The sequence below is a fragment of the Crassostrea angulata genome, chromosome 9 (assembly GCF_025612915.1).
Source record: "Crassostrea angulata isolate pt1a10 chromosome 9, ASM2561291v2, whole genome shotgun sequence".
Lineage (NCBI taxonomy): Eukaryota > Metazoa > Mollusca > Bivalvia > Ostreida > Ostreidae > Magallana > Magallana angulata.
In genome coordinates this window covers 33,308,821-33,325,056 of record NC_069119.1, presented here as the reverse complement: position 1 = coordinate 33,325,056, position 16,236 = coordinate 33,308,821, and the positions used below count along the sequence as shown (strand labels likewise).

The 16,236-nt window shown below is 30.5% G+C and overlaps 2 protein-coding genes across 2 annotated transcripts; both read left to right on the top strand.

The window, feature by feature from the left end:
* The first annotated feature begins 1,247 nt into the window (after positions 1-1,247).
* On the top strand, positions 1,248-2,870 carry LOC128162295 (uncharacterized). The gene is made up of 4 exons (XM_052825450.1): positions 1,248-1,263; positions 1,674-1,797; positions 2,234-2,335; positions 2,620-2,870. The coding sequence occupies exons 1-4, from the start codon at positions 1,248-1,250 to the stop codon at positions 2,714-2,716; spliced, it is 339 nt and encodes a 112-aa protein (XP_052681410.1). The 3' UTR covers positions 2,717-2,870.
* A 4,811-nt stretch (positions 2,871-7,681) lies between these two features.
* Positions 7,682-15,705, top strand: LOC128163679 (uncharacterized). Its single transcript, XM_052827308.1, has 6 exons — positions 7,682-7,738; positions 9,991-10,027; positions 11,628-11,660; positions 12,826-12,961; positions 14,969-15,068; positions 15,383-15,705. The coding sequence occupies exons 3-6, from the start codon at positions 11,630-11,632 to the stop codon at positions 15,449-15,451; spliced, it is 336 nt and encodes a 111-aa protein (XP_052683268.1). The 5' UTR covers positions 7,682-7,738; positions 9,991-10,027; positions 11,628-11,629; the 3' UTR covers positions 15,452-15,705.
* The last annotated feature ends 531 nt before the right edge of the window (positions 15,706-16,236 follow it).

Sequence of the window (16,236 nt, the reverse complement as noted above, 5' to 3'; positions counted from 1 at the left end):
AATTGGTGCCAAGCGAAGCAACGAACCAAATACATTAGAGAGGACTAGGTTTTGAACATACTTAGTACATTTTTCAAAAGAGAAAGAAAACTCTGTGATTCTATCTTTATTTTTACAATTACTATGTGTTAATTATCATTAGATAAAAATCATCTCATTATGTTTTAAAGAAGGCAATTTAGTATGTTAATTGTGTTTGCTAAACAAGCCTTTCTGATGTAATATACCTGTATTTAAAAAAGTTTGACAAACTGAAGTGAGTAGTATTCAAACTGAATTAAATTATTATTGAATGTTGAGATTTGATCATTTGAAGTTGACTGGTTTCTCGGATTAGAGGGTAAGAAAATACAACACTTGTTCAATATCTTTTTTTCTGGAAGGAAGTAATGCGAGGATGGGGCAAGCTGTTGCATCTCAAAATTATTTATAATATTATAGAATAGACAGTTCAGGTTTTTTGTATCTGTGATCAGATACATAGGTGGGGTTTATGTAAATTCATGGGAAAAGGCTTCCCACGAATACCACGAAAATTGAGCCACCACGAATTCTAATGATTCCACAGTATGTACTGATTATTGTCGTTCTAAGAAGCAATTACACGGCTAATATATGTATCAAGATCCGGTTGTAATAATAGTTTCCCCCCTTTGATCAAGTATGTATACAAGGATGAATTGCATGTATAATATTTCATAGGCAATTCTAATAATAAGCTTTATTTCAAGGAACTTATTTTCATGTCAATCGCTAGATATTGTCCGTACGGGCAGGCACTGGTGGGTTTTTCCTTTCACTCCAAGATGAGTCAATGATTGGTCAATTACCAATAACTGCCAATTATAATCAAACTGCTTATGAATGCAATGCCAGACAATGCCATAGAATAATGAAGTTTAGGCGGGGTGTGTATGTCCAACAATCGTTTGTTTGAGATGTGAAAATGTTTTAAGGATAAACTTGTATTGACAGACCATAAATTTACGTTTACTTAAAATTTTGATTTAATGGCGCAAAACTGTTAACTAATAGAAGACGTGTAAGTAATAGGTGTTAAAGGTCTTTGAATTATTATGGGATTTTTATTTGGAAAAAAAATTATCTCAGGACCAAGTGCGGAAATGATTTCATTTGAGAATAAATCAAAGAAAAAACTGCAAAGAAATATGTACTTTCGTGACAATTTCTTTAATTTCTTTTATGCTTCTAAAAAAACTAAATAAATATTCAGAAATACTTGTTTTATGACCTTAGAGAAAAGTAAAAATTATTATTGGCTTGTTTTTAGAAAAGATACACAGGGAATACAAGAAATCTCTTGGAGCTAAATTATTCCCATCCCCTTTCATTAAAAAAATATCATACGATTTGGAACAAAGATTTATAAGGATTAACAATAAGAAGAAGTGCAATTTTTTTTTAATCAATATGTGTTACTAGTATGGGATATTTTACGAATCAGTAATAAGCGTTTACAATTGTTTAATAAATGTACAACTCATCCAAAAAATTATACATAATTATATATGTTAAATTTAAAATCAAATAACTCATCTTTCGTAGAATACTAGGTCATAATAAGCAATTTGTATTTTGAAATGATCCAAATGAGATGCCAACAATTATAACTAAACCATTTCTATTAAATTATTTTTCTAGCGGATTTTAAGGATGGGAAAGTCGAGACAAAAGTGACGTTGTCAAAGACGAGAGCGCAGCAGGATGGACCTTTGAAGAGAGAAAAATTCTGAAAGCACAGCAGCACAATTATAGCGAAATCCCCGACACGGCCACGTGAGTATCTGTGCACGGTGTTTGTTTTTATTGACGGCATCCCACTTTTTGTGCACGCATCAACATCTACAAAAATGAGTTTTATCGTCTCACAAATTGTATAAAAGTAAACATTAGAATCGCAATGGATCCTTTTACTTGTATAAATCGTTTTATATAAAATCTTAGTATATTTATTAAATTCATCACACGATTTGAATGTTCTACATATGCTAAAGAGCGTGTGCATTCTGGTATCTTTCTGATATTTAAACACTCGTGCATCACACGGACTTTGTGAGGGTTAAGTTCTCGCTGCACAACTCATGCCAACAATATCGTCATTAATGTTTTATACACTTGGATAAGTTAACACAATGTATTTTCATTTGTGATGACACAATATATGTTTTCTGTAAGAATATTATTAATCGTTTTTGTGAAAACAAAATTTTAGATGTGTGAGCGTGCAGCTGCCACTAAAAGGAGAGTTGTTCGGCTACGACGTTGAAATCTCGGATGGTCATCAAATAGACCCCCCAAAAAAACTGTTATCACGGTAAAGGCATAATATAAATACATGTATATGCAACTCAGAGCTTGCTTGAATTCAATTTTTTTCGGTGTTTTAATGAAAAATACATAGCAATTTATTACTGAACCTAAATTAGTAATTTGCATTTCAGTAACTCAATTAAAATATAGTGAAAACTAGATATTGTCTTATTTTGATATATGAAGTATGTACCATAAATACTTTGTATTGCAAGTTGCCAATGTGTACTAACTATGATATTTTTGTGTCGCATTTTTCTAATTCAAATATGTTTTATATTTTGCTAGCCTAAGAATGACGTCATCGAAATCAAAATTGTCAAAATTGGTGAATTTACCCTTCCTGCTTAGTTTGGAATGCCAAGACCGGATACAGAAACTCTAAAAGAACATTCATTCTGATAAGCTTTTAAATATCGTTCTTTAGTTTTTGTTGCTGCCTTGCTATGAATTTTTATTAGCAGAGCCATGATGTACCATGTCAATTAAACGTTTTAATACAAAATAAAAGAAATCATGTTATGTCTGTTCTTTATCTTTTACATAGAATTTAAGGTAAATCGAATGAATAGTGCATATTCTTCATATAGTATTTTGAGATTGGTTTTAAAAAATATTAAAAAAATGGAGTAGAAATGAAATAGGTATTATTAAGAATTATGGTAAAAGAGACAGTGTATGATTATTAGGTTTGTAGCAATTTGGGTTTAAACAACCCTTGAAGGCGACAATTGGAAAGACAGACCCTCTACTATAAGTGTCAAAATGAAACCTTTTCTCATGAGGAAGAAACTTTAATAGTTTATGCACAATGTTTTTACATCTGAAATTTTTATGGAAAGTTTTTTTCTGAACAGGTCCCGTTTTTATTTAGAACACACATCGGTAAAGACTTTATGATCAGAGAAATTACTTTTGAAAAGCTTGGTTGATATTTCTGTGTTATATTGATTAACAGTTAAAAACAAGAGAATGACAAAATAAATCAAAGTACAGAAGTACTGACGGGAATTGATTTTATCGATTATTATTTATCTTAAAATCAACGATATATTATTTTGCTTGGCAAGTAGTTTATAATCTCTATTTGAATTACGCACTGTTTTTATAATATAGATTCTCGTACTTTTCCGACAAGAATTTCGAGAAAACCTCTTATGAATCATGTTGTGTAATATTTGAAAATAGAATTGATTTTATAAAACTATGTATTGGTATTCGAAATCTTTCAAAAAGTATATGGATCCAACCAATAATGAACTCTAGTCTCGTTCAATCTCCGAAAAGTAAGAGATACCATGTCACGTGATAGCTTGATGATGCGACCTCTAAATATGACTGCCTCTCTGCTCGTCGGAGATGTACGGAGACAGCCGATGGTTGAACGAGACTATATTGAACTCTGGCGCAGGAATACAAACGTCTGCAAAAAACTTCTAAATTGTTCGTACTATTTAAAATCTGGCTATTTCTTAGGTATTTATAAATAAGTTTCCTTTAAAAAAATGCTTCAGCGAACATTACATCAAATTAACGATTATTTTCAAGAACTAACTCTTGTCAGCGGTGATGATTTGTGCTTAGGTCCAAACACTGTTTCAGTTTCGGTTTGCCAGAGTAACTGCATAGGAGAGTTGATTAAAATCAACTCGCAAAAAACCCAGTTAAATATCAGTACAAAATTTGATTTTGAATCCTTTGGAAATCAAAAATTAAACGTTTCCCTGTATCCTTATGTTTAACGTTTATTTTTGTTGGAATAAAATTAACGTCGATTAGTTAATATCGTTGCAGAAAATCTGACTGTTTATTAACTTACCTCAAAAATGTGTTTAAAAAATGTAATTGCATGTCGTAATCGAGGTAAATGTCAAAATTATATTCAATACATGGTTTAATTGATGTATATAACATAATTTATCTTTAAGGAATAAAATATTGTAAATGACGCCCTGAAGATTTGTCAATCTAAGGAGATTGCCAACAAGTAATCATAAAAATTTTCATAAATTTTAAGACTTGTTTAAGCCGTAAGCTATTTCTTAAAGTCCTAATATCTTAGTTTTAAGATTTGGATAATTTTTTCTTAATCTTAATACAAAGATCTTGTGTTAAAGGAGATAAATATATTTTTAAAAAAGCCACTTCCATATAGCTCTCTTAATTTCGCCGAGTAAAAAAAGTAGAAGTTTGATTTGACATGTTTCGTAGTGTTTGTTATCAAAGTACTTTATTTACATCCTTGAACATTAAGTGTTTGCAGTACTTCATGAATATCCTTGAAAACTAAGTATGTTTTAGGCAATTAATAGAAGATGCTCTCTCCAACACAGACCGATATATTGACTTATTTTATGCAGACAAGCACGTACACACATGCACTTACCCAAAATTATGCAATCGAGGAAGAAGCAAAACACCAGGGCATTGCAATATTTAGTGGTTTTACTGGCAGAATTTACAAAAATGCTATTATCAAGCAACATTGTCAACAGGTTTACTTTATACTATCCATTTATTCAACAAATTGACCATGTTTTAAGTCTCAAACTACCCATTCTGTGATATTAGGATTTTATCTTTACCCTATTGAGCTCGGTCATTTCTTTCTTTCACTGAATAACAAGATGTATTGTTATGTTCTAGGCATACATCAAATAAGCACAACTTTTGTTATACATGGTATTCAGGTGTACTTTTATATAACTGTGTTCCATTGTTCTTATTCAATTATATTTTTAGCTCTATATACAGATAAAGAGGAATGTTCATGTCTAAAGCCTAAATGAATGGACTTTATCTCTCTCTGTGTCTCGCCCAAACATCTATCGAAGTGGCTTTATATACATTTTAAGTACATTAAAGAAACAATTATGGAATGATCGTGAGAAATTATAAAACAATTATAATCAATTGAAATTTCGAAAGTGCGAAGCATGTTACATATGATCGGTGTATCAAGTGTGTGCTCATTGTTACGCCTCTGTAAGTGGTCGTTCAAACGTTATACTGGTAACTGTAACCAGATGGCTTGCTGTGACGTGTATGAATCAAAAGACTGTGATGAACAATAATTGTGTTTAATAGTTTAATCAGAAATTGGGAGGGTGAAATTGGTTTATTTATGCTCAGCACCGTGAGAATATCAAATGACATTAAAGTATGATGAGTAATCAATTTGTGTGAAAACAGCATTTTGAAAGTGTCAATATGACCCAGGCAGAACCATTCGTTGGCCTGTTAAGCTATGGATGACACTAGTACATATACTGTGAAAATAAAACAAATCAAACCATATGTTTACTCTCTTCACGAATAATGTAATATTTTCTAACCTTGATGAACAAGTTCTAAAATAATTTAACATATACGCGTAGATTGATTGAGCTTAACAAAATATTGCTGAAACAATTCTTCCTCTCGAAAAGTTGTTTCTACTTGAAAAAATTAACGAAAATCATGTATGATAGTGCCTCCTCCCTGGGTTGGATAGTCTACACCTCCACAATTTTTTTTCATATGGAATGAATGGTGAATTTTTGTGTGTAAATGTGGAATATTTTTCCTTTTTAACCGCTTTTACCTAAAATTTACATTTTCCAAACTAAAATAATTTTACCTGAAATTTATAAAAAGTAGTTTTATTTCTTTTAATAAATTTTTCAGCCCCCTTTCAAATGATCTGTTCCGTTTTTGTCTACACAAAGTATGCCGCTGCAACCATTAAAGGAAGACTGCGATATGAACGGAATAATTTTATGTTTAAAATGTATATCTGTTGAAACACTGTTGTTGCCCTGTCATGGTAATTATTTCATTCTCCCGGCCCTATGTGTTCTTTCAAAATCTTTAATTTTTCCTATTCTTAATACGCTGTAAACAAGATCTTTTAAAACACTTCCACATGCCTTTAAAACCGTAAATTGCGGATTTCTTCATATTTCGAAATACACTCACGCGCCAAAAGTATGTCAAATTTTATTGTTTTTCTCTGTATATTTCAATGAAAGCAAGGCTTAATTTTAAAAGGTTTTCTGGTGTTTTTGTCAGATTTTGAGAAACTTATTTTTTTATTACAATAGATTCAATTTTACCTTTTGGACATGCGTTGAAATAGTTTTTTGAAAACTTTCTGTAAAAATTGGTATTTTAGACACAACACTAAGACATTTTTAGATCTAATTTCAGGAACAAAATTTTTATAGAAATTCTGAGATTATCAAAGTATATTTAAAATCTGTCAAGGGGTTACAATTAAAAATTCATTGATTTTGTTTTTCAATTAAATATATAGTGAAATGAAAAAAATCGTCATACTCTTCCAGAGTGTATGTAAAGCAGAAGCTCAAGTCTTCACGATTGCAAAGTTAAAATTTATTCTTATTCAAACTTAAGGTTTTTGAAGATTTATTTTTGCTAATAATTGATTAACGGTTAAAAAAATTTATAAATAAGCGAAATAAAAAAATAAGCTACGTACAATGTCAATCAGATATAAAACAAAAACAAAAAACAATTCTCTTTTGTTTTACTGGTAATGTAGCACTACAAGAGTTCATAATTTTCATATAATTGTAAAGTTCTGTAATGTGTCATTTTGTCATTTGCCACTTTAAATGCATGGTTCTAGCCGGTGTATGCAGCATTATTAAATTCGATGTGCTCTGAGAAAATAACTTTGAGTTGCATTGCTCACCAGATTGGCTTGAAAATCTGAACGGGTAATTTAAAAGAACATTGTAAATTGAGGGCTGGATTGTCGAAGGCATTTTTATACCATGTCAATCTCGTAAGAAGAAGAGCTTTGTAAAAAGAGATAGAAATATATTCGAATTGTAAATCTAAAATATTAGAATTTTTTCCTTTATGATATTTTTGACAAATTCAGCAAGCTTAACAAAACCTAAGCAATATATCTTCCAGTTTTTTTCTGTATTCCGCTTAAGTAGAATGCCATCTATGCAATACTTTTGTTACACACAATAAACCTTTGCTTGGCACATTTTTTACCAGCGGGTTTCATTTACAAATTTATCTTAATTATTCAATCTGATTTATGCTCAAAATTGGAAAAACTAAACAAATATCAAAGCAAGTTTACATGCTAAGAATTGCATTGTTTAATGATATTGTGTTTTGCTACTGCTTCTAATGTCTTTTGTATGAAGGCGTGTAGAATTTTTTTTATATTTTTCTGGATTTTTTTTTAAATGTATACATTATTATGATTATAAAAAATGTTGTTTCTATGGACTTTAACCCATTCTTGGTAACCTTTATTTTTATTGGTTAGTTTACATATTGACATTTGACATGATGTAGGTCTTACCCTTTTTTTCTATATAAACTCCGCAAATGTAGAGTTGAGGTGTTATTGGATCGTTGTAACGCAAGTTTCTGTGTATAAGTAAGTATTCCATTGCAATAAAAAGTGTGCAGAGTTTATATTAATTTTTAAATGTGGATTTTAATATAAGAATGAGTAACTGTTCACAAAAACTTTTAAGTAGGATAATGTGTGAACGCTAATAGTTGAAAGTGATTTGGTTAAATTTTTGTCTATTTCACAAACTTGTGTATATTTTTTGATGTGAAAATATTAGTCTAAATAGGATAATTTCTTTTCTCTTATTACGACTATAAGGTATAATTTATTTGTTTCCTTATACAGTGTCTTGTTTAATCTAGATGTATCTGTTCATTTTAAATAAAGCAAATATAAAATTATAGCTTTTGTGAAGACTATTATCACATCAAAAAATTAAATTGCTTAATGAAAATTAAAAGCTTTTTTTGAAATATAGTTTTAACATTTTTCTTGTACTTTTTTCATGTACATTGTATTTATAAACTTTCACTTTTTCTTGCCAACAAGAAGTGCTCTCTCTCTCTCTCTCTCTCTCTCTCTCTCTCTCTCTCTCTCTCTCTCTCTCTCTCTCTCTCTTACTTCAGTTAATGTCATCCAGGCAAAACTTTTGAAAGAAGAAAAAAAAATTCAGTAATGTTTGAGACATATACATGTAATGTCACCGGTGGATTTATTATTCGATTTAATTAACATAATTTTTTTTTAGAAATGTTAACAGCAATCAAAGCGGACTTTGGATCTACATATATGGCCATAAGCGAGTCATCAAAATGGCCGCCGTTATAAGCCACTGGTGCACGCTTACCTGACTTCTAAGTAAAATATCTCACAAAGTAACTAAGTAACTTACCTCAAATTTATTATCAAATTGCATGACCTTTTGACCTAATGACCTGTCGTACACGTTTTGGAATGGACGCATATGATCCTTGAATGTAGGGCCGTGGAAGTGAACTCCATATTTCTTTCACTTTTTCAATCAGATCTCCTCTGTTTTTGATGTTGTTTATTTCTCTTTGTAAACGGATTTTAATTGTTCGCCATACGTTTTCTATAATATTGAGATCCGGTGATTAGGATGGCCAATAAGATTTGATATTGTTTTGTTCTTTCCATCGTTTTGTTTTGTTTGAAGTATTTACGGGGGCATTGTCTTCTTGGAACAAATAATCGTTGTTAGGGAAATGCTGAGCTAAATCCGGCCACAAAATTTCATCTTAAATGTCGATATATTTTCGGGAATTTATATTGCCCATTTACTTGAGTGAATGTTCCGATCCCTTTATAGGAAATGCAACCCCAAAACATGGCAGAAAACTTACGGTTGCTTCGTAGCCCCAGGCACTCCGGTTACCAGATTTCGTCAGCTCTCCTCCATACATATACTAGTTTATTTCGGTCAATTACAACTTGTGTTTCGTCACTAAAAATTACTTTTTTCCAGTGTCTTTCCAAAGTCCATCCAAGTTTTGATATACACCAATTTATCCGGCGACTTCTATTCTCTTTCCGAATTGTTAATGTTTTACGAATTTTCCTCCTTGTATAGCCAGGAAAACGTAATCTTCTTCTAACAGTTCGGCTAGAAACAGAAGAGGGTAATACATTGTTTGCTTCATTCGTTATTTCTGCTAAAGTTTGTCGTCTGTCCGTTTTAACACAGCGTAAAATTTTCCTATCCCCCCTTTCATCCGTTTTTCGAGGCCGTCCGCTTCGAGATAGATTTTCGATGTTTCCACTTCGATTAAATTTACGAAGAAACTTACTTATGCACGATTGACTTACTCCAGTAATGTCAGCAATTTTATATTGACTGAATCCATCCGACCTAAAGATATAACTAACTGTTTCTGTGGTGTTGACATTTCCTTTCGTTTATCGGCCATTTTTTAGCAGACGATGTTTACAGGGACATTTGACGTCATATATAAATATAGATTAGCTTTATTAAAAGGCTATGATCTATTTTGTTTTTCTCTGGCTATGTCATAAAGACCAAAACAACTCAGACATTTGTAAAAATGAAAAAAAACGACGGCCATTTTGATAACTCACTTATGGCCATATACTGTACATGCTTGGACTTGAATGGTTTTAAAACAGAGAACATGCTACGTCTCTAACTTATTTTGTATATGAACAATTATAGATTCTTAGTATATCACGCGTTATAAAAATGTAATTGACTTGTGTTTGCTATATAATATGCTTATCCAACCACTTTCTTGACTCTTACTAAGTTTTGTCAACGTTTTTTATGTATGTTACTAAAATATTATGTTGTTTTGAAGGTCATTTGGACGTAGTTGACAAACTGTATTTTGATAGGTAAGTTTTTGCATTGAATTTTATTTTGAAGGGAAGTATATCCCAACTATATAACTTCTATCTAAACTTTACAAACTAGCATTGGTGATGTTATTGGATAGCTGCAAGGAACAAGACTATTCCTGCAATTATTTATTAACGCTTTTTATCACTGAAAACTTAAACAAGAGATCTACTTGTAATATATGGACACTAAGCCAGCGAATTTCATAGATAAAACACAAGAAATGGCCAACGACAGAAAACTATTTTTTTTTTAATTTTGGGAGAACAAGTCCTTTATATAGGTCACAAAATAACATAATATGAAAAACAACGAATAAAGCAACAACAACCCCCCCCCCCCAAAAGAAAATACATTACACTGTTACCTCTGCGGCTGATCATTTGGATGATTAAATAATATACACCCTTGAGGGTATTTTTTTTTTTCCAAAAAAATAAATTTAAAAGTTCATTATTAACATTTCACTTGCTTTCTCTAGCGTTAATTTATTAGCTTATATTTTAAACATGAATATATTTTCTTATAATTTGTCGCTGTTATGTTTCCACACAAGCAAACAATTTTTAAATTCTGTTATAACATAATAGTAACTGTTATAAATAATTTGATTTTAATGCTAAAACCTAATGCATATTCTATTTTTATACGTTTATCTGTTCAATATATTGATCATTCTTTGTTTTAAAGGCTTTTGTTATCATTTCATACCCATATTTCAATGACAATGCATTGTTGTAATTCTATAGTTATTTTTAGCACTTTATAAATTTGATATATATTTTACTATATAAATTTTTAGTGTGTAAGTAAAATCAATACTTAAATATTGATACAAATGGTATATGCGTATCGACATCTTGAAGTTACGACATGTGTTATTAGTAGGTGTATACCATTTAATATTTGGATCTATACGTCATGGGTTTATACTGAGCTTTAGGAATGATAAAAACGATTGAATTTCAATATAGATGGTTTGGAGTAAGGCTTACCTTTTATTAAAAACTTCATTAAGAAAACAGCCGAACAGTGATTTAAAATAATAATAATAATAATAATAATAATAATAATAATAGTCCTTACATAGTAAATACCATTTAAATACCCTAAATAACTCAGTGGTTAGACTCGCAGACAAAGCAGGACTTTCAATCACAGCTATGTCTTGATGACTCAACGCAAGTACAATTATGGAAACCTCACTGAATATTGTTTAAAATTACATGTAGTATGATTTCGTTATTTGATAAGCAGACAACAAAATATTATTTAAAGATCTTAGATAGTATTTATCATACTATTTAATGAAACACGTGTATTTATTTATGTTAACATAACAGTGAAAATAGAGAATAGCTAAAAAATACGACTGAGTAAAATGGGATTCATCAAAACAGTCTTAAAATGAAATCATCCAAGACACTTCGACACTTAGTAACAAAGTCATTGCAAAACAATCTGATGAGAAAAATGGTTAGACTAATTACTAGTTGTAAATAAAAAAGCATTTTGATCATAAGCAAATAAAAGATAATAATAAGATTAAGTGAATCATTTTATTCAACGTCGTCATTTTTCAAAATTTAATTTTAGAAATGGCTGATGTAGCAATGAGCGAATTAAACCGTGAGTATACAAGAATTATGTATTGATCTTTCACAAATAAAATTCAGTTAAATAAATAAATATTCTGCTACCTTTTATTGCCATACAGAATTTCTGCATGTTTTCCTGCACAAAAATGACCGTTACATCGACGAAATAACTGGTAACTTTCATCTATGGCGGACATATCAAATGTTTACTTCCCAATTCAGTTCAAGAGGTTCAATGAAAAAAAATATATTGCTTAATATTTCTTAAGATGTTGATTAACTTTCTTTCCCTTAAACTTTTGAGAACGATCCAATAAAAGTAAAACTAGAGACATGTTGTATACTTAGCGAGAAACGTAATACTTTGTTTTGTTCAACGCTTAAGTTCATTTGAGAACACAAGCAGTTATGCATGATTTTTTAATCATGATAGGGTTTGGGTATTATGTTTTGAAATAATTTGAATATATTCTTAATTTCTAATGGCACTTTTAAGAAATTCTCATAAACATCAGCTTTGATCACATCAAAAGAAGGAGAAAATAAACACCGCCTTCAAATTTACCTAGTCAGTGTACCCCTGTCAATCAACTGCATTGAGGGCCCAGATTAGATGTTAGAAAATGATTGACATTCGTTTAGTCGTCCTGTTTATACCATGTCTAGCGCTCGCATCCATCTTACATTTAACTTTAGTCTTTAAATTTTCTACTATATGACTTAAAATTAACACATACTTAGTTTATGTAACAAAATTGTAGAAAACATTAATTTTAGTAACGTTTTTATAAAAAAAAATATTAATTTTAATAACGTTTTTTTTATTTTCTTTAAGACTTCTAAACACACCATAAAATTTAGAAATATTTAATTCTTATATGACTAATACAATAATGAAAATCATTTTAGGCTTTTTCATTTAAACTTTGTAACATAAATTTCTCCGGTTAAAACATACACAAGGACATACAACATTTTTCGAAGCTTAAATATACCTAAAGATCTCCTGTGTCGATAAGTTAAAATGGCCCTTTAAAAAATCATACGAATCAGAAGCGTGGTTTATAAAGATTGATAATCAGAAAAAAACAAAATATTATTTGATCAATATCTTTTACTAACTATTTAATGTTTCACGTGGTTTTTATGAAGGTAATCAAAAAATTATAATTAATCCATTTCTATTCTCTTTCTAGCGAATATTGTAAGTGATGAACAAGTGGCACTGGTAACACTGTCAAAGACGACAACGCAACAAGAAGGACCTTTGGCGGCAGTAATGTTCACAAATCACAATAATGTCATTCAGCAAAACTCACAGATCACGCCCAGGTGAGTAATCAATGTTCGTCGTTGGCACGCTATGCAGGTAAATACTTTGCACGGTGTATGATGTTATAAATGTCATTCGACTCTTCGTGCACGAGGGTTGTTCGATAATTATTGAGAGAACATAAATATTTCTTTTCTAAGTGACAAGTATCGGTGAAAATTGGCATAAACATGGTAGAAACCTACACAAAAAATGAAACAAAGTATTGTTTACGACGGTACATAAACATGTCGCTGGTCGGGGTACACGGCTCATGCATAAACTCGGAGATTTAAAAAACTTACACAATTACTTACTAAGTGTCGGTTGTGCAACAATTAATAGTAAAGGAAATCAAATTAAATATATTATTTCGCTGTTTATCGTCACTAACTTGTTTGCAAATTTCACTAGTGTTCGAGTTGAAATACGGAGATAGTACACATGTATTTACCAAGCAATCAAAATCTGACTACGACGGTTTATTGAATTTTGACGTCAAGGCGGCGCAACGAATATAATTCAGATTGGTTGGAAACACTGAAGAAGAACTCTACAGGCCAAGTAATTGCTTAAATAAGAACTATAAAATATAAAGGAGTCAAGTGCCTCCTTTTACCGAATATTTTTAACTTACTTTTTAACTAGAATTAAAAAGTGGACTAAATATCTACTACCTTTTACTCAAAAACTGATGGCAACAGTTCTTAAATATGTACAGAATGACTTTAACAAACGTTTTACAGAAAGCTGACTTTTGGGTAAAAATAACTCGATTTTTTTCCCCAAAATATCAAGAACGGAAAAGATACGTAAACGTTTTAATATCTTAAAATGAAAAAAAGAAGAGAAATAAAAAAAGTTCATGTTTTACATTTAATTTTAAGGCGTATAAAACATAGGAGCAAGGAAAAGCGGTGAAATGACGTTGCGATGGGTTTGAGGTTGGCCGGGTCACTAGACGTAAGGAAGTTTTGTCAGCTTACCAGAAATGATGTAATGATGTCCTTGACTGATAAATTTTTACATAATTAAATGGTATCCTGGTTAACTTTTTTGTGAAATTCGATGGCTTATTTTTTTCTCAAAGGAGTAAGAGTAAATGTCTCAATAATTTCCGAACAACTCTCGTATTTTTCGGGTGTATTTCTTTTTGAACGAAAACTATTATCGTGTATATTAGATTCTCTTACTTGTATAAATCGTTCCACATGATACCTTTAAAATATATATCAGACGTAGCACTCGTTTAAATGTTCTATATATGCGACAAAGCATATATCATATCTATCTGAAATATAAATACGCGCACATCACAGTCCGGTCTATGTGATGGTTAGATTTGTTGCATCATTTTGGACGAGAAAATGGTATGGTTTTATTATCAAAGGGAATGGTCACCATTTCGGTCAAATTTTATTTTTCTATTTCATTGTTTAAAATACATTTCTAAAGATGAACCAAAATTTGAGTGCCAGTCTTCGAGCTATAAGCAAGATGCAGAGCTCGCAATTCTTTGTTATGTAAACAAGGCTCGTGCCATGTTTTTCTTTTCATTGGTTCAATATACGGGTAATCTGATATTTCTATCCGCTAATTCGTTTTGAGTACTAAATAAATATTTCCTAGCGTTTTTCATTTTCGTTTTAGGTCATAACCTCGAATTTTCTTTTTAACATTCAAAATGTATGTTTGCATAACAAAGACTTGTAAGCTACATGTATGTATCTTGCTTATGACTCGACTACTGATGTTACATTAAAGTTTTAAAATTCAGAGAATTTAAAACTATCTATAACAATTTTAATAGTTATAGTTTAAAATTCTCTGAATTTTACATTTTTAATATATGTAACGCTGACACTCAAATTTTGGTTGGCCTTTTGAAATGCCTTATTGAAGCAAAACTTGTATTCATTAAAAAAGCAAAAATGAATTTTAACCTAAAATGTTTTTTTTTAAATATTTCAATTGTGATGCCATAATATAGAATTTCTGCATATTTTCCTTCTGGCAATGAATTTCAGTTGTGTGAGCGTGCGGCTGCCACTGAATGGAGAGTTGTTCGGCTACGACGTTGAAATCCCGAAGGGTCATGAGATAGATGTCAATAGAACTGTTATCAGGGTGAGTGACATGACATGACATTGTATATACATATCAGAGTTTGGCTGAAATCTACCTCTTTCTTTGGGGGGTTTTTTGCTGAAAAAGACAAGACAATTTTTCACTGTATCAAAATTGCACTTACACACTTCAAATAAAAAATGAAAAAAAAATGTAATTAAAAAACAGATATAATAGATAGATATAATTTTTTTTATATAAGTACATGCTATGTATATACTGCATACTATTTGTAATGCAAGTTGTTAACATGTACTAGCTTTGATATTTCTATGTTTTACTGTTCTAATTCAAAAATGTTTGTATTTTGCTAGCCCAGAGCAGACATCATCGAAATCACGATTTTCAAAATTGGTGCATTTCAACTAAGGCGCCTAGCTTAGATTACCAAGTCCGTATACGGAACCTATAAAAGAATATTTCGACTACTATGCTTTTAAATATCGTAGTTTAGTTTTTATAACTGAAAAGTGTTTTCTTCGACATTTTAAGCTTGTAATGGGTATTTACCCAGAAATTATTGAAGAACAATTGACGTACTTACTACATGATATCGTATAAAAGGTTTTATTATTAGAATATCCATAATGTACCCTTCAATTAAATGTTTTATTTCAAAATAAAAGAAATCACTCTTGCCTGTTATTTATTCTTTTTATAAATTATCATTCTAATGAAGAGAGCATGTATTTAATAGTATATTGAGTTTGATTTAAAAAAAAATATTGGAGCAGAAATGATATCGGTATTGTTAAGGAATAAACTATAGAATTCAGGAGAGAATGTGTATTAGGTTTGTAAACATTCGGGTGAATGTTAAGGCAATTCTTTTTCAGCATAACAAATATCATTTTATTATTCGTTTTAATGGCTAATTTCACAGTATAACATATTAGTATCAATGTACCTAATCTAAATCGAAAGTGAAAATATACCTATTAACGAGTTTATAAAATTGACTATTGAATCGTTCTTTTCATGACCAAACAAAATCTGATTATGTAATATGATGCATTTAATGAGTGCATACATGTACTCTTGGCGTGTATGTATTTCTTTATCTATTTTTTAATTAAGGTCTTCCGCTTCCGAGCGAAAGACCTTACTATTATTCTGAAAAATTGTCAGATTTCTTAAATTTTTTTTTCTAGACGCCAACTTTGGTCCT